At 48.4% G+C, this 20,273-nt stretch overlaps 9 protein-coding genes and 1 non-coding gene across 10 annotated transcripts; 5 read left to right on the forward strand and 5 right to left on the reverse strand.

Moving 5' to 3' along the window:
• Window positions 1–1,084: 1,084 nt before the first annotated feature.
• ACHE_10851A (heme-dependent oxidative N-demethylase family protein) lies at window positions 1,085–2,242 on the reverse strand (the record flags this gene model as incomplete). Its single annotated transcript, XM_043283864.1, has 4 exons — window positions 1,085–1,183; window positions 1,236–1,331; window positions 1,387–1,928; window positions 1,981–2,242. The coding sequence occupies 4 exons, from the start codon at window positions 2,240–2,242 to the stop codon at window positions 1,085–1,087; spliced, it is 999 nt and encodes a 332-aa protein (XP_043131971.1).
• Window positions 2,243–2,918: 676 nt separating this feature from the next.
• ACHE_10852S (uncharacterized protein) lies at window positions 2,919–4,819 on the forward strand (the record flags this gene model as incomplete). Its single annotated transcript, XM_043283875.1, has 6 exons — window positions 2,919–2,967; window positions 3,024–3,044; window positions 3,101–3,426; window positions 3,487–3,709; window positions 3,760–4,599; window positions 4,662–4,819. 6 exons carry the CDS (start codon window positions 2,919–2,921, stop codon window positions 4,817–4,819), a joined length of 1,617 nt encoding a protein of 538 aa, XP_043131972.1.
• Window positions 4,820–7,331: 2,512 nt separating this feature from the next.
• ACHE_10853S (glutathione S-transferase family protein) lies at window positions 7,332–8,232 on the forward strand (the record flags this gene model as incomplete). Its single annotated transcript, XM_043283886.1, has 4 exons — window positions 7,332–7,410; window positions 7,480–7,526; window positions 7,580–7,617; window positions 7,680–8,232. 4 exons carry the CDS (start codon window positions 7,332–7,334, stop codon window positions 8,230–8,232), a joined length of 717 nt encoding a protein of 238 aa, XP_043131973.1.
• Window positions 8,233–8,634: 402 nt separating this feature from the next.
• Window positions 8,635–10,449, reverse strand: ACHE_10854A (prefoldin-like protein; the record flags this gene model as incomplete). Its single annotated transcript, XM_043283897.1, has 1 exon — window positions 8,635–10,449. The coding sequence occupies one exon, from the start codon at window positions 10,447–10,449 to the stop codon at window positions 8,635–8,637; it is 1,815 nt and encodes a 604-aa protein (XP_043131974.1).
• A 254-nt stretch (window positions 10,450–10,703) lies between these two features.
• TFB3 (TFIIH/NER complex subunit TFB3) lies at window positions 10,704–11,944 on the forward strand (the record flags this gene model as incomplete). The annotated part of the gene is made up of 3 exons (XM_043283908.1): window positions 10,704–10,746; window positions 10,801–11,041; window positions 11,092–11,944. 3 exons carry the CDS (start codon window positions 10,704–10,706, stop codon window positions 11,942–11,944), a joined length of 1,137 nt encoding a protein of 378 aa, XP_043131975.1.
• Window positions 11,945–12,397: 453 nt separating this feature from the next.
• Window positions 12,398–12,751, reverse strand: ACHE_10856A (uncharacterized protein; the record flags this gene model as incomplete). Its single annotated transcript, XM_043283919.1, has 1 exon — window positions 12,398–12,751. One exon carries the CDS (start codon window positions 12,749–12,751, stop codon window positions 12,398–12,400), a length of 354 nt encoding a protein of 117 aa, XP_043131976.1.
• A 629-nt stretch (window positions 12,752–13,380) lies between these two features.
• Window positions 13,381–14,656, reverse strand: ACHE_10857A (uncharacterized protein; the record flags this gene model as incomplete). The annotated part of the gene is made up of 3 exons (XM_043283930.1): window positions 13,381–13,517; window positions 13,573–14,214; window positions 14,272–14,656. 3 exons carry the CDS (start codon window positions 14,654–14,656, stop codon window positions 13,381–13,383), a joined length of 1,164 nt encoding a protein of 387 aa, XP_043131977.1.
• Window positions 14,657–15,388: 732 nt separating this feature from the next.
• Window positions 15,389–16,510, forward strand: ACHE_10858S (uncharacterized protein; the record flags this gene model as incomplete). The annotated part of the gene is made up of 1 exon (XM_043283941.1): window positions 15,389–16,510. One exon carries the CDS (start codon window positions 15,389–15,391, stop codon window positions 16,508–16,510), a length of 1,122 nt encoding a protein of 373 aa, XP_043131978.1.
• A 257-nt stretch (window positions 16,511–16,767) lies between these two features.
• ACHE_10859S (D-hexose-6-phosphate mutarotase) lies at window positions 16,768–17,862 on the forward strand (the record flags this gene model as incomplete). The annotated part of the gene is made up of 3 exons (XM_043283952.1): window positions 16,768–17,013; window positions 17,095–17,421; window positions 17,476–17,862. The coding sequence occupies 3 exons, from the start codon at window positions 16,768–16,770 to the stop codon at window positions 17,860–17,862; spliced, it is 960 nt and encodes a 319-aa protein (XP_043131979.1).
• A 255-nt stretch (window positions 17,863–18,117) lies between these two features.
• ACHE_t10014A lies at window positions 18,118–18,199 on the reverse strand. The gene has a single exon. It is a non-coding gene; the product is annotated as a tRNA-Gly (tRNA).
• Window positions 18,200–20,273: the final 2,074 nt, after the last annotated feature.

The following is a 20,273-nucleotide window of genomic DNA, read 5'->3' on the forward strand; positions in this document are numbered from 1 at the left end:
CAGAAACTTAGTACACTTTTGATGGACCACGTTGTAACTATTCTTCACTTGATTAATATGCACTAAATACCCCAATAGGACTGGTATTCATGGGTTTCAGAATGATTCAAACAAGAAAGCCTTCACATTTGCATGAAGACATGGGGAAAGCTATTATACATAGGGAGAAACCCACATCAAGGCAGAAAAAAAAGAAAAAAAAAAACATACAATATGAAATGAGCCGAGGCTTCAGCATTTGACTAGATGATAGGTCATGTCATTCCATACAATCGCATTCGATTCGACGAAAAGCGGCTCTCTGTAAGGAGTACAACCTTGGTCATTTTTCGGCAGGCGCCACGAAACTTTCAGTGTTTGGTGGAACCTTATCTTCGTCTAGCTCCTCTCTCTTCCCAGGGCTTGTGGGACAGGACATCTTCCACTTCATTTGGAGAAAGGTGGTACTGTCGCAGGAGACCAACACCGGAAGCTGCTCCTGTCAAGTTTCCAGTTCTTGTCAAAATAGTTCTGACCCTGATACGCCGATCAGAGTTATTTCAACAGTGCAAGAAACCTCAAAATGACCGGTGTAACAGAGAAGATGAACGATTGTATAACACCCCCGGATCAACTTCCACACTTCCACTCTAAGTGATCGAGTGGCTCTGGGCGTATGATGTAGAATTAGATTTGGTTTTCGAATGAGTATACTCAGTGCCCGCGGAGGCTTCTCCGATACGAAAAACCCGCTACTAACAGAAACAGACACGCCTATGTCCTCTGTCCAGCTTTCCTCAGAGGAGGTCAAGTTGGTGAATATCCACTGATTTGGAGATGTTCGAGTGTAGTGGGGTGTGTGTGTGCCCTGACCCCTCACCACTATCGTGTAAATACTTGGTTGTGTGTTCCACTGTGATTGCTCCAAACCGGCTAATAGAATATGTAGTTGGTGACTAAATACAATCCCATCGACTAACAAAGCAAGTAAGCCTTTGCAGACTCGCCCCATACAGCAGCGCGCTTGTAGAAATGGAACTCTGGAACGCTGCCCTCCTTCAGTCCATCAATGGCCTGTGCAAGAGTCTCCCCAAGACAATCTGCTTTAATTTCCGGCAGTGTAAAGATAGGTTTTGAACGAGAAGAGGATGCCTCGAGTCTGAGGCAAGCGGTGGACAAACTGCCTCTCACAGCGGACGCGGGCCTGTTGCCCTGTCAGCGTCAATTTAGAAAACCTGCTGCAATGAAGCGCTTACCTTGTCAATGTCAAGGTCTTCCTTGGGAATGCTTTCCCCTTCATATAAGTGGTTACCATGATCTGTGAAGAGCTGATCTGTACTCGTAATGGTCCACTAATAAGGGCGGTCAGCTTTCATTCTGTATATAATCAAGGAGAATCCCACGGACATTGGCTCGTCTGATGAATTTTCCCGTCTTGAGTCTGTCAAAATACCGGTCCATGCTTTTCTCCAATTTCTGCTTATAACTAGGAACAGGCTTATGTATATCCCTCAGCTTTAGATTCAGTTTCTTCTTGGTATCAAACCCATTCGGGAAACACGTCACGAAGCCCTTCAAGGTGTATCCGTCACCATCAGCAGAGGGTAAAAGAAAAAGCAAGTCATCTTCAACCAGACCACCCATCGTGCGAAGTGTCTCCAATGGCTTGTCCGCTGGACGCAGGCAAAACTTCTCTCCTGTCGCGAGATTGTGCAGCAATGACGGCTGGTCACCAGCCGGTCCGATCACTTTGAACATTCGGGAAAACCTGGTAGGGAGATAAGTTCCTACGAGCCAGGTGTAGAACTCATCCACTGCCATTTTGACACAATCTTCCGCACCTAGAACAGTCTCGGGATGTTTCTTCATGACTTCTTTTCTCAGTGCAATGCGGTCCACATAGTTCTTGTCGATTTCGATCAACTCGCTGAGCGTGGAGTCCTCGATACCTGGCGATCGTGTCTCAATATGAGTTACAAATAAAAGCCAATAAAGTCTTACTCATTGTGAGATGGTACTTTGGCTTGAAGGGCCGAAGCTTTAATGGCTCTGTTTTCTGCCATTCAAAGTCTGGCAGTGGCTCGACTGGTGGATAGGTTGTAGGCTCGACATCGTTCTTGAAAATTGGAGGGGTTGAGCTCTTCAAAGGCTCTTTCTGTTTAGTACAAAGAACAATCAGAACTGACACGAAGCACATGCAGAGGAATAGGGCCAAGATTTTCCACTGTGCAAGATTGATTGCTGTAAGCATGGGTTGATCCATTTTGGACAGACTATCCTAAGATATTTAGAGCTGTTCAGAAGCAGATACATGCTCTTATTATATCCATAGATCTTTGAATACTGGAATGGGAAGGGTGGAGTGTACTATGCCCATGGGAGCCAGTGTTGCCATTCCATTGATCGTGGACCAGTTATGCCGCGGCGAAGTCGACAAACCCCACAGATACGATATGCACTTTGCAGAATGCCATTTCAGATGCTCGTTCCAATGACCCTTTTTGTCCAAATACTCTTATAAACTTGCAGGTCATTATCAGTGCTCATGAAGTTTAACCCACTTCCGCATGACCCCGCACGGGTGGATGTGCAGGTACTCATTACGTTTACCCTTTTCGGATATATTCTATAGCACTACTGACAACATCGAAGCTCTTATAGCGATAGGTATCTATACACATCTTCTCCGATTCGCTCTTTCAGCTCATGCATGGTTCTTATCATGCGCCTGACTGCAGTGCGGGGTGTGGTCTGGTATTGGATATCCCCAGCATGAACACAACCGTGCAGAGCGAACCAAGCGATGTCCAGCACTTCTACTATCATTCAGATACTACCCTTGTCAGCTTCTGGGTATATATTCTCACTCACGTCATCTCATTGTTCCTTCGCTGCGGTTCTCTTTTGTACCAGATACGAATTGTACTTGACCGAGCACTATGTCGACAGCATCACGAGACGCCAAGTGCGCTGATGAGCATGAGAAAGGTATGTATTGTATTCATGAAGATTCTTTATTCCAAGATTACTAACGCATAGTATAGATATGTTGTCGCTGAAAAAAGGTATGTCTGCCATCACCAATGTTGATTGATATTGCTAACATGAGCGCACCTTCCAGACAAAACCCAAGCGCAAGGGTCAATTCAAACGGCTGATCTAGAGGTTTTGGGTTTATCCCAGCTCACTGAGCGGAATATGAGCACATTCAAGATCATATGCGGTGGCTGGAATATTTGCAACAGTTGGGCTGGTATTGTTGGTACACTGGCGATTGGAATAGTCCAAGGTGGTACCGTTCTGCTCTTGTACGGTATTGTCATCGCGCTTGTTGCTATTGGATGTTGTACCAGTACCCTTGCCGAACTGTCAAGCGTCTACCCAACGGCAGGTGGGCAATATCACTGGACTTCAATTTTGAGCCCAAGGAAAGCAAGTCGTGTCCTGGTACGTGGTTCCTTAATCCAGACTCATACCGTTAAACTAACCTAGTAATGGCTATTTTAGAGTTATGGCTGCGGTGCCGTAAACATCTTCAGCTGGATCTCCATCAGCGCTGGTGTCACGATCCTTCCCGCAGAGTTTATTATCGCGATGGCCTCCTATGACAATCCGGAATATGAGTCCCAAAGATGGCACTATTTTCTCATCTACCAAGCGGCAAATATTATCATCTTACTATTCAATGTATTTGCCATTCGTCGGACTTCCTGGATACATGACCTTGGCTGTATGTTTTTGGAGTCTAGTTTCTCAAGTACCTCTTGACTAATGATCCAGTTGTTGTATCCTTGACCTCCTTCCTCGCTATTTTAGTTACCTGTCTTGCCCTGTCTCCCCAGAAACAGACATCAGAGTTTGTATGGACCACATTTACTAACAAGTCTGGTTGGCCGTCGAATGGAATAGCCTTTCTGACCGGACTCATCAACCCAAATTATGTCTATGCCGGTATCGACGGCGCAGTCCATCTCGCGGAAGAATGCAGCAACCCTTCTACTGCCGTTCCGTACGCGTTAATGAGTACTCTTATCATTGGGTTTGCTACCTCGTTCCCTTTCGTCATCGCCATGCTTTATACAATGACAGACATGGATTCTGTTACCAGTACAAGCGTCCCGATTTACGAGATATGGATCCAGGCTACCCATTCGGATGCTGTTGCGACCTTCTTCGTCTGCCTGCTGGCAATCATTGCATTATTCGCACTGAATGGCTGTCAGCAGACTGCATCGCGACTAACGTGGGCATTCGCCCGTGACGACGCGCTGATCATGTCCAGATTACTTTCTCGAATCCACCCTAGCCTTCAAGTGCCAGTCTATGCTCTCGTAGCAAATGCGGGAATCGTCTTCATCATCGGTTGCATCTACTTGGCGTCTTCAACAGCTTTCAATGCCTTGATCGGGACAGGGCTCATTCTCCAGCAAGTTTCCTTTGTGTTTCCGGCGGCACTGTTACTTTACCGTCGTCGCTCGTCGACCTATCTACCTCCATCCCGTCGCTTCAGGCTTGGGTGGCTTGGCTGGATCTCAAATGCGATGACGATAGCATTTGGTGTTATAGCTTTGGTCTTTTATTGCTTCCCCGCTGAATTTCCAGTGAGTGGGGGTAATATGAGTATGCGTTGGATTGGCCTTGTTCAATGCATGATATGGGATGCTAATCGCCATCTAACATAGATTACTCGGTTGTCGTCATCGGTACCATGACTGTTTTTACACTTACCAATTGGTTCATGCATGCTAGCCAGAACTATGAAGGACCACGCCTCCCTGCAGGGCTCACGCAGAGTTATGTTTCTCAACCAACTGGTCTTCACGAAACGTGCATACGATAAATAATAATCGAATAACATGATAAATACATCAACTTGCTTTACCAAACCCTGAATCCACCCGTTCCCGATATCATCCGACCAAAACTGCTTCAAGGTTTCAATGGCGCGCAACGTGTTCGCAAAACCAGTCCACTCCCACAAGTATTGTAGCTGATCAATTACAAATTCCCGGTCCCTGGCCTGCGAGCACTCCGTTCCGAGAATGAAAAATGGCCATATTAAAATGTGACCACCCAGAGATCTCGCATTGAATGATGCTGTTTCATTGATAATCGAACCAAGTCTTGTATCTTTTGTTCGGGTAAGTTTGCTGCGCGAGCCATGTAAATATCGCACGCTTTGGTTATTAAGCTGATCAACTTGAGAACAGTGGGACCGTGTTCGGGATTAAAGTCAAGAACGCTGTAAAGGAACCCCAAATCTTTTCTTGATATATTGGCTAGTGTTTGTTGTGCCATGCGCTGACATATCAGTGGCTGTGAATAGAGAGAAATCCTAGAGGGATACTGATTAGCTCCCAATACTTTTAATTGAGGAGGCACATTTTACTTTCGCATTTGCTGCATAAGAAATCTCCCCGGCGATGTCTTCTCAATTGCATTTTCCCCACCCTGGGAATTAGCAAAAGACTTCACCATGCGTAGTAATATCTGGTAGTCTTTGCCATTATTCCCGGTAATCATCTCCTCAATCAGAAGAAGAAGCATGGTTGATAGATTCGAGTACACGTTTGACTCGTGGTTATGGGCCTCGTTGCGCTGCCTAAGACCCCGGATTGCAGCCATATGACACTTGAATGCTAGACTCTTCCATTTACTACAATGAAAGGAGAGGTGGTGTGCAGATGCTGCCATGACTGCATTTTGGACTATCTCGTCTTGCTCTGATAGTGGTAGAATGAAGTCCTGATAGCCATTCAAGGCCACAACGGCCACCATTGCGGGGGCTACCTTATCGGAGACTAAATTTTTAATTAATGATCATTCTTCCATGAGATGGCTCAGTCTACTTGCAGTGTTGCAGTAGAAACCTCGACTTAGACTCAATGCTCTCAAGGCTTGGTGACGGAGCGTAGTGGCACGGATCGTGTCTTGCCCTTCTCATCGATGTCGGTTGTGGTGGTGAGTTGACCGGGAGTGACACCGATGTTTGGCCACTGCTAGAGGACCTAGTAGAGTTGTCAATGATGGGCATGCACTAATGGAAAATAGTAATTCTCGGACGAGTAATACCCCAAATCTCTGACTGGTATCTTCACTCCAGCCAGTCTCCCACGGGATGCTACTCCATCTAAAATCCGATATCTAGTGGCCCACCCAAAACATTCAAGGCCCTTGCCGATGCATTTACGGCACATGGGCGTTCCACGATCACAGTTAATGCGACGCTGGGAGCAGTTGTAGCAGCCTGCGTTGTATTAGCCAGATGGACTCATACTCTCAAAGTCATGTAGGCTGTTCCTACCTCGAATCTTTCTTGGCCTCTTTTTTGGTGAGCGAGATTCGGCCATCGTTGCGTATGTTCAGTCTAGGTTGGCATATATCCTATTAAAGGCCTAAGACGCTTATTTCTAATACATTGCTATCAAGCTCATCAATGTTGGAGAGATAAGCATGGGGCAGCATTAGTGGAGAACCCCGCATGGGGAAAAAGAGATAAGAAGCGGCTATTCCCATTCAGGGCATTATCATGAGCACCCATGCATGCAAGAAAGAACAGACATAGTTGGGGTATACAACACCAAGAAAGCCCATATGCTGGTTAGACTATGGAAATCGAGACGTATGATAGAGTATATTTGTACAGGACATGGACATAATAACACAATTATCATCAATATTCTAGACACTGAATGTCACATTAAACTTTTCCAGACAGAACGTCCTTGCTAGAGAACAGACTCGCCTTCAATTCATATGGGCTATCATCCTAAAAAGTGCCATTTTCTATGGAATACAGAGGCGCGCCGCTCGCTTGGGTGCGCCGCTCACTTGTGAATTACGTTAACTAGAGGTTACTTACAAACAGATACCGTAATCCACCACCGAGTCGGCCACACCCCCGAACTGGCCACCTGTGTATTGTATATAAAATGGCACTTTTCAGGATCCCAATATCTCAACAAAACATAATGGCAAGGTCTAAAGGCTAAAACATGAGCATATGCCATGGCAAATATGCAGGCACCAGGTTGAGGGCTTTTCAATATGCTTGATTTCTGTGAATTACATAGGAAGGCCTTTAAATACAGCTGTATTGTCACAGGCTGCGCCTGTAGAATAAACGATATGTTATTCGGAGGGACGATTGGAGGGGTTACCAGGCTACGTACCCCGCACGATGTACATTTGTATATAGAGCTGTCCGATCGGACATCCATTCTTCTGTTCTTCAACGAAGTCTTTTGTATGATAGCTAGTCATTAGCATTACGGGCTTAGCCCCTAACACTTTTTTTGAATATTAAACTGAGACTGCCACTGCAAGAGATCCTGACAGTCCAAAAATCCAATATGCCATCCGACCAATATCTACTCTATGACTTGCCCAGTAGAGCATCAGGCTTGACATGGTCGCCAAATCCCTGGAAGAGTAATGTGTTCCTTGCCCTGAGAGGGATTTGCAAAAACTTATCAGGTGTCAATCTAACCTCCAGTTTAGCCAGGCTTCTTCTCAATTTTAAGGGCCTTAGCTTCCAAACACAATGGGTAAGGGAAGCTATGCCACGATGCTTGGAAATGTGACTCATGTATACACATAGCTCGAATACCCAGAAATCAAACCAGCATTGGAAAACCAGTTAGCTCAACACGTGCCCCTTTGCCAACATTATTCGACAGGTTTGTCTGACTATGAAGCAGCACTCCACCTAACCCCGACGGTTTTGCATATACCATCCCGGCCATCGTTTGCCCCGATGGGACTTACATAATGGACTCGCGCAAAATCGCCGATTACATCGAGCAACGACACCCCCAGCCTTCACTTCACTTGGAGTCCAGCTACTTGGCCAAGGTTGAGGACATTTGGTCTCGGTACATGAGCGCTTTTTGTCCCATCTTCATTCCTCAGGTCCCGAAGCGGATTCTCAATGATGCAAGTCTTGAGTTTTGGTATACAACCCGCGAAAAGATGTTTAGGATGCCATTGGATCGTCTGGAGAAGGAGCAAGGAGGCGATAGAGCTTGGAGCGAAGTTGAGGTTGCAATTCGCGAGGCTACTGCGCTGTTGAAGGAGCAGAATGGACCATTCTTTATGGGGGATACGCCCAGCTATGCTGATCTTGTCTGGGCCAGTATCCTCTTTTTCTGTCAGCGGCTGGGCACAGAATTTTTTGAGGAAACTCTGAAAAGAAGTGGTGATGGCCAGGTTCATCTTGACTTGCTTGCTACCGTGGAGCCTTGGTCCAGGTAAAATGGCCATTGATGGGAATCAGAATGCATATAGTTCGATATCGGGATGCACTTTGCAAAATGAACAATCTTCTTTGGTGCTGGTTGTATTTCGTATATAATGTACGTGAACATCTACAAGACGAACTGGAAATGTCGAGAGTGAAACGTAACCATCTTTCCATAGATATCCCATCATCCCACTGCCCGTAAGTACTCGAAAACAGCCCAATACGTGCAAATAAGACAAAACGAGAACAAAAGACAGCCTGAGAGCCCTCGATTTGTTCATCTTGGAATATCCTTGAGTGAATTATACCATGGCCGAGGTATATTCATAGAGGCAAGGGAATTCCGATTGGAAAGGGGAAAAAGGATCTAGTGGTGCAAATGCAATTGATTGTTCGGGTCCATATATGCTTTTCTACGATTTGTTCATCCGCGCGGCCTTGAATTTGCTGACTCGTGGCGCATCGTCTTCGTCCAGGGGAACAGTCTCGGGTTCATTATTCAGGAATCCGCCGTTTTGCTGGACCATCCGGTTTCTCATTCTGTAGAACTCGCTTGCGATCTCCTTTCTGTGGATACTCTCCTCGATCCCGTCCGCCTCGGGTGCTGGGGCGGTCCCTTCTTTGATGTCTCTCTCGACGAGTTTGTCCGCTAAGATCTTGTCTTGAGGTGGCTGTGGTTCCGAGACAGGCGATTTCTCGTGCGCGAAAACATCGGCAATGGGTTGAGAGAAAGGCTTGGGTTCTGCAGGCTTGGCAGGGAATAGGGGAAGGGAAGGAGATCGGTCAGATTTGTGAGCCGTCGAACGAACCTTGGGGGGTCGGAAGCTGACATTTGTAGCTGGGGCTGGTGGAGTAGGTTCGCTTCTTGGGGTGTTCTTCCTGGCATTCTTGAAGTGAGACGCCTTCTTAGGTGCTTCAGCCGGTGCCGAGGTCTTTGCGACTGGTTCGGCGCGTTCGATAATAGCATCCGACATGGTAGGCACTTCGGGCTGCTGAGGTGGAAGGGTCTTCTTTGCTGAAGGGAGCTCCTGCGCAGGTGCGATGTCGAGGTCATCAGCGAACGCAACCTTCTTTTTCTTCTTTGACTTCTCCTTTCCTGGGGCCAGCGCATCTGGCTGATCGTCGTCGGTTCTTTCAATCCTGACCACCTGCGGCCGATCGAGGTCACTTTGCATCTCATCTGGCAGCGCAGCCGTGTCTTTGCCCATATTCCACAATCCTTTAGCATTCAGCTTCTGCTCCAAATCGCGCATTTGCTTGTGATAATCCTCGCTCAGGACGGATCCCGTGCTGCGTCCAAATTCATCTTCTTCCTCATCTTCATCATAAGTGCCGTAACCGTCGTCATAAGAAACATCGCTTGCATTTTCATCCAGCTCGAGCTCTGCCACCACAGCGCCAATTTCGTTCATTCCGTATTCCAGCATTTCTCGCCGTAGCGCTGCATCTTCAGGAGACTCGTCAACTTCCGTAATGGGGTGCTCTTCGGGGATCTCAGGTCGCGGTTCCACAGGCGTGGATTTCGAAGGTTCAGGCCTCGTTTCGGGGGCTTGAGGGGAGGTCGTCCTTTCTTTCGGAGCTGGGGTGGCCTTCTTTCCTTCCTGCTTCTTTTCGTCGGGCTGAGGGTTCTCCACTTCTTCGACCTTCGATTGCGGCGTCTCAGTCTTCGTACCCTGCTGAGGAGTATCCGGAACCTCCGCGCCCACTCTCTTCAAGATATTCAGAAGTTCTGGCGCCTCACTACCTGGTGTCTGTGTCGACCTCGAAACAACATTCCCCTCCTCATCAAGCTCCTCCATAATCTCCGTCATCGGCAGCTGTGGATCAGTCACAGGAGGCGCCTGACCGACAGCATCCAACCCATTCATTTGATTCTCAGCCGTAAGCAACCTCTTCTCCATGATCTTCACATTCTCCCTCACGTAGTCAATCCGCCTCGAAATAAGATTAACCGCCTGTTCCTTCGACCGCGTCACGCCCTGCTTTGCGCCCAGAATCACCTTGACCTCCTCTTCGTTGACCAAATCACCGCCGAAATCGCGACCGATGCGGAGGAAATCGTCGGTCGAGGCACTGTCGTCTAATTCGTCGATTTCTTCTTTCAAGCCGTCGTATTCGGCTTCCCAGGTTCGCCAGTGATAGAGGGATTCTTGGAGCTTGAGGATGTTGGCTTCTAGTTCGCGGCGTTGGCGTTCGAGTCCGTGGAGGTTATTTGTTGGAACGCCCATTTTCGCTGGTCAGAAGAGGAAATAAACTACTTCCGCTAAATATTCAAATAGAAAAATATAATCAGCTGTAGGAGGAAAATACGAAAGGAGAGAAAGACCCCCGCCGGAGGCGAGAGAAAAAAGAAGGGCGGAGAAGCCGCGGAGCTCCTTGATTGGCCGGAGACACTTGATAGGACATCCGGGTGATCTTGCGGCACTGCTCTTCGTCTCTCTTCACTCTCTGTCGCATACCACCTACAATCGCAGTCGGAATCATGCCTCCGCAGAATAGGATACTGGACCGCGGGGACGATGACGGTATGCCTGTTTTGAGCCCCCTTTCATTCTGTGATGAGGACTAACCCGGGTTAGAAGTCTGCCCCGTCTGCAAGTCCTCGCGGTATTTGAACCCGGACATGCGATTCCTCATCAATCCAGAATGTTACCATAAGATGTGCGAGTCGTGCGTGGACCGAATATTCTCTGGAGGACCAGCGAACTGTCCGGTTGCAGGGTGTCATAAGACGTTGCGGAAGAATCGATTTCGGAAGCAGACATTCGAAGACATCAACGTGGAAAGGGAGGTTGATATCCGGCGCAAGGTGATGCAAATGTTGGTTTTGTATTCAACGCTTCCACGATTTGCGGTCTAACAACATCCAGTCTCAACCGCCGCGAAGAAGAATTTGACTCGAAACGAGCCTGGGACGACTTCCTTGAACAGCGCGAAGAGATCATCGCAAACCTCGTCACTGGCACGGACGTCTCCAAAACCGAATCCGACCTACAAGCCTACGCATCCGAGAACGTCCGCTCCATCCGCGCGAACCAAGCTCTCGAAGCCCAAGAAGCCACATCATTCCAGGAACAACAGACACTCGAGCAAGAACAAGCACGTCTTCGCCGCCAGGCCGCAAGACAGGAATACGAAGATGAACGGCGCGAGATCCTTGCTGGTCGGGAGGACGTCATCAGTCGTCTTGCGTCTGGGAAGCCTACAGATGCAGCGACAATCGCGCGCGAGGGCCAGAAGGTTCTGCTCAAGAAGTCTTCTGCGCGTCGTAGTGAGGAGGAGCGGATTCGACAGAAACAGGCTGCGTTGCGGAACTCGGATGCTAAGAAGGCTGAAGCTCCAGTGGCTACAACAGAGCGGGCTGGCGATACTGGTTTGATCAAGGGTCTGAAGAAGATCAAGACTCCAGAACCGGAGAAGCCGTACGATCCTTTTATGGGGATGGTGCCAAACAAGCGGGATTACTATACGTTACGGGATCATTACCCATCCGGTTACCTCGATCCTATCAGACAGGATACCCGTATGCAGGCTGGCGGGTACGACGTGCGGGAGTACTACTCGCGTACTTTGCTCGAGGCATTTGCCGGATTGGGTTGCTTTGTCGATGAAGAAGTGTCTAAGCGAGATGCATCGACTGCATTGGGTTTGTCCAGACCAGCTACTGAGGGAGCAGCCATGGCCGCTGTTACCAGTTCTGGGTTGAACGATGAGAATATATGACCTCGTCTTGCCGTCCTTGTGACGGCTACTCGCATTATATCACTAGTCTACATCTTTCAGGCGTCTTCTGATCATGAGCATAGCGAACGGCGTTTTGGTTCAAATGTTTTACAAGACTTTTGGTCATTCAACAGAGTTAATATAATAATAACAAAGAACATGTACTGCCAACAAAGTCATATTGTATGAACTAACCAGACTAGTTTATTTCCATGAACGACAGCAGTTGGATATACTCGCCTGGACACAATCCACTCTAATATGTCCATGCCTTTAAAGCCAGTGTACCTGTCAAGTCAATGCTAGCCATGAACATCCCACCAATTACCTGTGCAATTCTCAATGCCAACAGCCAGTCAAATCCGCTCGATTACATCTCGCCGTAACTCGTCATTCTGGTCAGATATGTGCTGGTACCTCAATCAACCAAACCAAGTCACAATTGCCGGAGTATCACTCCCTAAGTAACTCCGCAAACAAGCCTGCTCTGGCTGCGTAAGGGCCGAAATACTCATCCCAGTTTTCCTTCGCCACTAGAATGCAATTCCGCGGGACATAGTATCTGCCGTCTTTCTTTAAACTGGGAATTGAAGATGTGCAGAACATGACAATTATATCACCAGCGCTAGCGGCCTTTTCACACTCGAGGTCGAAATTGAAGCGCGCTGTTTTCACATGCTTGTACTGATGTACTTCGTTTCTGGTTGGCTTTAGATCCAGGGCCAATACGGCATCGCCGGCCGGAACACCGGTCCCATTTCGAATGATATGCGAATATTTTCGCATGTTGATTCTACCAGAGTTCATGGTGTCTACTCCCCAGTAGTATTTGTTCAATATTTTTGTTTTTGTCTTGAATGGCCGGGTAGAGACTTCGTCACTTAAGTGATGGTTGGTGAATTGTATCTGCTCTGTTGCAGCATTCATAAATGCACCCCGATGCAAGTCGCCTAGCGATATGGGTTGTCCATCACTGAAGGCATATGATTTCATTTTTCTAATTCTGATCATCAGGCATTCGAAATCACTCCAGGAGAAGCCTTCTTGGAGTGTTAAGTCCTCTTTTGCTCGCAGGTCCCTATAATCGAGCAATTGTAGCTCGAAGAACTCATTTCCCGGATATATGTCATGATGCAGTAACAACCAGATATAAGGCATCACAAAATACCCAGTTGCAATGTAACAAGTCAGGTGCTTCACATAGAACCGCATAAGCCCATGTTGGCAAATATCATCTGGTGTTAACTGAGTACCCGGGACATATTGATCCCACGCCAGATGCCTGTTTGTGACAGCTGCTTTCATGACAGCAATTGCATCTTCCGGTCTAGACAAAGCAGTGGGACATAAGAGGCGAAGCTGCCTGAAGTAAGCTTTCACTGCTGATTGGCCTAGTTCAGTGTCACTATGTTGAGTGATTTCAGGGAAGAATTCCGCTAGTACTTCCAGTGCACATCCATGCCCGCCGCAGTCTTCGACGAGAGCTCGTTCAAGTATGCTTTTATCATTGAATATTGGCTTCTGCTCGATGGTAGGAGGCAGCAGTTGGGTACAAGGGAGTAATACCGTGCGCCTGCTTGATGAGCATCCCGTCGCCTTTTTGATTGGTTTAGTGACTGAGGATGTACCGCAGACAATGCGGAACCCTTCCTGTGCAAAACCACCCATTTCGATGAGCATATCTGAGAGTTTGTATTCTCCGAACACATGGGATATCTGATCCAATCCATCAATTACCAGAAAGATAGTCTTTTCCTTTAGTTTTGAGCCATCCTTGGTAACAAGCAGGTCGATTACTTCATCAGGTGTTGGTGCGTTCCAATTATCGTGAATATTATAAAGCGTTGTCTCTTTCCTGTCTGTCTCCGGTAGGAGTTGCAGTAACATACGGTTCCCAATCGCTTCCCATGGGTCAACGTCGTCTATTCGAAGGCCTAAGCCGCCTTCAAAACCGACGTGAAAAACAAGGGAATCCTTAAGTCGATCAGCTAGCTCGTCGTTTCTAGCCATTCCAAGATATGTGCCATTGAAACATTTGTACGCAGTGTGATGAAGCTCAGCAGCATTTCGTGACTTCCCCGTTCCGGCACCGGACAGGAAAAGATAAAGTGGGATAGTCAATTTGTCCATAAAGCCATTTTTGTAGCTCTGGTATTGTTCTGATATTTGCCAGTGCAGTGTGTCGATAAGCTCTGGCGAGACTTGGTAATCCCAATCTCGCCCGGCCGAGTTGAGAAGAACATCTGATGCAGGGGGTCGATATGGAAGTCCTGTCCGTTATCAAGTTAGCACATAAACTCGAACGAATTTAAAGGTTGAATAAGAACCTGTCTTCCCAAAAACAGTTCTAATATCCTTCTTCCCATTCTGACGCTGTGGGACATCATCATCACACACAACAACCACAACATCAAGTCGATCTTTTGACTGACTGCGCTGCACTGTAAGCCTGGACGCCAAGTGCTCGTCACATTTCTCTGGTATAAAGGTCTCTTCTATATTCCGTGGTCGTCCTGGCTCCCATAAAACCCAGTCGTCAGTGTCGGGGTCAGAGTCATCGAAACGTCTCATGCCTCGTATCTTCTTCTTTAGATCACGATAGGTGTCGTGGTTAAGTGTGCAGGTTATGGGAAATGAATCGAATAACTTGTCGCTGAATGCGCACCATAATACGTATTGAGGTGGCTCAGGCGTTTTATCCTTGTTGCGCATAGTTAAAGAGATGTCGACACTGAAAATGAACGATATTGCGTGGTGGTACTTGTAGAAGCGATGAAGGAAGTTGATGGCTTGGATGACAGAGCATGAATAGGTTAACCATGAAGAGGTAAGAGGTTTATTTCAAGTGAATGACCTGTAGATGACAAGATGCAGAGTTTGTTGAAGCCAACCGTCATAGAAAAAAAGGTAGGCTAGAAGGCTTGGGCAGTCACCTTGTATCTAAGCTCCCAGAGGCTATTGTACGCCTTTTCTCGCGTTATTTTCTATCACAACATCTATTATAATAACAAGTATTCTGTACGTTCTGAGAGGAGTAAGGATAGAATAAGCCTGGTTCAGTACCTGAATCATCATGCGCAGGACTCGACAGGATCCCGAGTCCATGGCAGTGTCAATACGGAATATCATTATATCTACAAACCGTACAATTGGGATGTGGCAACCGGAGTACTCCGTAGTTTGCCTTCGTTTGCCGTAACCCAAAGTCGGAGGTTAGGTCCGCAGCAATGGGGCCCGTCTTTGCATGTCATCATGATGCCTGATGAGGCAATGTATCTTCACGCTTCCCCAGGCGTTGCTGAATAAAATCCGGGGCTGGCCCCCCACAATTGAGCTGGGGACGGTACAAGATAATTGCTCTTTATCCTCTCCTGCTAAGAAGCTAGACACCCATATTCTTCACATCTTATATATGTAACTTTCGACCCTTGTTAACAAATCGAAATGGCCGCCGCCGGAGCACAATATGCCTTGCAGACAGGCTTGACCTTTGGTATGTCAGCAACAGAGGGCATCCACTCACCTCACCCCAAGCCAGTGGACCCAAAGTACAGCGAGGATGAGTACGTATTGCCGGCATCTATCACCCCGGATGCCAACGCTCGTGTAGCACTTCGTGGGAAGAACCAAGACGTCCTGGTTCCCTATATCTGTATCGGGGCATGGTCCTGGGGAGACAAGGCCACCTGGAAGTACAACGCCGTCAATGACCTCCCTCGTATCATGGAAGCCTGGGAGAAGCTGCAGGGCGCCGGGTTGACATTTGTTGACACGGACCAGGCATACGGAGATGGAGAGAGTGAGCGTATCTGCGGACAATTATTCAAAAAGATGCGGCGGGAGCAGTTCGTGATCCAGACCAAGTGGAAGGCTTGGGGCAATTTGACGAGCACGATACTTCAATCCCGTGGACCGCAGCACGATCTTCTATCGTCACTGACGAATCTCGGTCTTGACTATGTGGACATTTATATGGTAGATGGACCCATCCATCTCAATATGATCTCGACAGTGGCCAAAGGTCTTGCTGAGTGCGTGAATACCGGCAAGGCTAAGGTTGTCGGAGTAGCCAACTACAGCAAAGAAGAGATGATAAAAATGGCCGATGAACTCGCATCTCACGGGGTCCCCCTTGCCGTCAACCAATGCGAGTACTCCGTCATCAGACGGCACCCCGAGACATCAGGATTAATCCGCGAATGCCATAGTCGCGGAATCGTTTTCCAAGGCTATGCCGCCTTGGCTGAAGGTCGACTGACAGGCAAGTACTCGCGCTTCAACGAGGCTCCACGCACGTATCGTTTCAGCAGCTATCCCATGCATATGCTCGATCCGACCCTCAATGTCCTGCAGCGGATCTCGGAAAAGAGACAGGTTCCCATGGCTGCTGTGGCGCTGAATTTCAACATCAACAAGGGTGTTTTGCCAGTGACTGGGGTCCGCAGTGCTGCGCAGGCTGTGCAGAATATGCAGGCATTGGGATGGCGATTAACACCTGATGAGATGCGGGAGATTGAAAAGGTTAGCCTTGAGGGAGCTACAACTGCTATGTGGCAGCATGGATGATTATGTTGGTAATGTGATCCTAGATTGATGGAAATACCATGTTTCTTTGTTAGTAATAGCCCCAAATCCATTTCTTGCGTGGTAAATCGGCTATAGAAGTGAAGCTGCGGATGACGTTGCCCCGCGATGATGCCGGCCCCGCTTCTCCTACAGCTCCTACAGCTGAACTCTAAGCTCGATCCCCGTTGTTTTCCTACAACTTCTTTTACGTGTTTTTTCTCGCTGTAATCTAGTAAACAACAAATATACCCCTAACCATGGACAGATCTAACAAACCCTCCGCCATTGGGGTCGGCGCATCGCTTCCCCAGCCTACCGTCTCTCTCCGCGAGAACAAGGTTGAAGCCACCTTGCCAACCGGCGAATCCGTCACGGTTCACCTGTTCGGTGCCACGGTCACATCCTGGAAGCTCGCCAATGGACGGGAGCAATTGTTCGTGAGCGAAAAGGCTCGTCTGGATGGTTCCAAGCCTATCCGCGGTGGAATTCCAGTTGTCTTCCCTGTATGTTTACATATCTTATACCACATGCTCTTATCAATGAACGTCCTGAATGCATCCAAGCTAACACACTCTCTATCCTAGGTTTTCGGCACCTCGCAGAATCATGCTACATCCTCATTGCCGCAGCACGGCTTCGCCCGGAATTCGAACTGGGAGTTTCTCGGCAAGTCCTCTTCGGAATCCCTGGGCAAGGACCGGAAAGAGGGGGATGACTCTGTCAAGCTCGACTTTGGACTGTCGCATACATTGCTTAGCGAGGACTTCCGCAAGGCGTGGCCACACGAGTTTGCGCTCGTGTACAGCGTCACCCTGAGCAAGGAAGGATTGAGAACGTCGCTGCAAGTGCAGAACAATGGTAGCCAGAACTTTGAGTTCCAGGTCTTGATGCATACCTATCTGAGTATTGAGGTGAGTTCCAGCGACATCTGCGCATTGGCTTTGGGCACTGACTGACAAAAACAGGACATCTCCAAGATCCGCATCAACAACCTCGAATCCAAGACCTACGTCGACAAGGTTCAGGACGCAACCACGCACACCGAAAGCCAGTCCGCTCTGCCCATCGTTGGCGAAACAGACCGTATCTACCAGGCCCTGGAACCCACAGTCCCCATTGTCGTCTCGTCTACAGACGGTAACAAGCCACTCTTCTCCGTTACCCGCGAGGCCCTGAACGACGTCGTGGTCTGGAACCCGTGGATCGAAAAGGCCAAGGCGATTGCTGATTTCAGCCCCGACGAGGCGTACCAGAAGATGATTTGTGTCGAGGCTGGTTCTGTCGCTGGATGGCAGACGCTGGAGGCTGGTGACTCCTGGGAAGGCGGACAGTTGATTCGGGCTGGACTGTAATGTACATCTGCCGATGCTTATGCTTATGATAATGATTTCTCTAAATGACTACTGGGTAAAGCGCGATATTAGGGTGATGATTGAATAGATCTTCCATCAAGAACCATTCTGCGTATTGAAGCACCAAGTAGAGGGATATCCGGACCATCTTGTTCGAATTTATCAATACCAAGAAAAAAAAAAGAAAACAAAGCAAATTTAATTAACCAAAAATAGCAAAGAGAACGAAGAACGAAAAAAGAAAAAAAGAACACGTGCGCCAGCCGAGATTCGAACTCGGGCCACCGTCTATCCAACTGATGGGAGGACGGGATCGTAACCACTTGACCACTAGCGCTGCTACTGATATGATTTTCTCATTTTATAATATATACTAAAATTATCTGTTTTTTTTTTTTTTCAGAACGACCGTGACTTTCCCCTTCTGGATGCCGCTGCTTTAACGAGCATACTCAGGGGCTTGCTCAGTGAGTATTTCACATCATGGACGGCCGCTCACTGAGCAGTAGTAGTGTGTGTGTGTATATTTTACGTCGAGGGTCGGATCCTTCCGCGCATTCTTGGAACCCTCGAAAGCGGGAGAACCCTGGTCCCGGAGCGGGACATACAACGGGCAGATCAGAACTGCCTGTCCTCTAGCTAAACTATCAGACTCATACGCCACCATCGACGCCATTCCGGAGCGCCTCAATAATGCCGCCTGTCACCAGGCACTCGGCCAGAGGCCACGCCTCAGGCGGTCCCCGCCACGGGGATAGCCCCCGGGAACAAGGCTTAGCCGCGCTAGTGAAAGCCCGCAAACACCGAAAACGCGAAAAGCCAGATAAACAGATGGAGGGAGACACAGGCGAGCCAAATGCCTCGCCTCCACCCCCAACACCTCTGTTCATGGACCATGAAATGGCAACCCAGACGCCACCAGCTATGCTGGAGCCACAAAGCCCAAACAAACAACTCGAATTCGAGCTCCGAAAAAACGCCAGCATCGCCCTACAAGCCCGAGCCAAAAAGAAGAAGAGGAAGACGAGGAGATACTGGAGTTCCTCAACATACTGGACAAGAAGCTCTCCTCTATGAAACAGAAAAACCTCCCCAGGGCCTCCTCTTTTGGCAAGGCCCTCCAAACCTTTGCGCACAACTACTTCACCCAACCCAGTGCCAATGCAAATAACCAAGGCCACACAGCCAACCCAGCCCCAGCTAGCCCCCCCAAAACGTATGCAAACGCTATCCCCACGCCCAAACCGAACAACACTACTGGAAAAAAACTTGTTGTCTCAGCCCCTAAGCCAGCAAGACCTCTTCGCCTTTTCCTTCGACTCCCAACAGACCACCCTGCCCGACATGCCAGCCCGCATGCGGCTCTACAAAAGCTTCGCAGTAGCCTAGATCCAGCAGTCACTGACGCCATCAAGGAAATACAACATGTTCCCACAGGGCTCGCCATTGGGCCTAAAGATGCCCAAAGTGCAGAGATCCTACTTGACAATAAGGATGATATACAACAGGTAATCCAAGGCTCTAATGCTGAGCTAGAACAGAGATGGGCAATCTTTGTCATTCCCGGTGCCATCAAACAATACATTGGCTATGATACCTCAATTGTCACTGTAACAGAGCAAGCAGCAAAGGAAGAATTTAAGCTGCAGACAGGCATCACGCCCCTAAAACTACACTGGTCCAAGAGGAGCCAAGAACACTCTCTCAATACAGACAATGCAGCAACAATGGTCCTGGCAGTGCCAGAGACTTCCGCCTCCAAGATTCCACCTTGGGTCCATTTCTTCGGCAAGAACCTCCGCATTAGACGCAAGATCATAACCCCCAAAGTCCAACAATGTGCCTGTTGCTGGGACTACCATAGCCCCCGGTCCTGCACCCGACGACCCAAATGCCGGCTATGTGGAGCTAAAGACCACACTGAAGAGGATCACAAAGAAAGCACCCAACAATGTGTCAATTGCCTTAGACCTGCTCCTGCTGACCATGCACAATGCCCTGTACGGCCCAGTATCAAGCAGGGCATTTTGGTCCGGGTTCCCAAGACACAGGTAGCAGCTATTCGACGAATTGAATCCAGTCAACAACGAACTCCACCATCCAAAAGCATGGAGGACAGCAACCAGGATAAACAAACAGACACTGATGGCTCCTCCAAGAACACTGCTGTAGAAGCAGTTCCCAGTCCCACATCGCCTCAATGAGATATGACAAATCTCTCTCACAACTGCGGATCCTCCAAGTCAATGTGGCCCGGAGCCCATCTCCGCATGAAGCTGCTCTTCAACTTGCCTTTGAACAAGAATATCATGTGGTTCTCATCCAAGAGCCATGGATCTCCAACTTCCGAGAACGACGCCTTTCCAAACATCATCCTGCTTTCCAACTCTTCACACCAATAGAAGACTGGT

Source organism: Aspergillus chevalieri, chromosome 1, assembly GCF_016861735.1.
Source record: "Aspergillus chevalieri M1 DNA, chromosome 1, nearly complete sequence".
Taxonomy (NCBI): domain Eukaryota; kingdom Fungi; phylum Ascomycota; class Eurotiomycetes; order Eurotiales; family Aspergillaceae; genus Aspergillus; species Aspergillus chevalieri.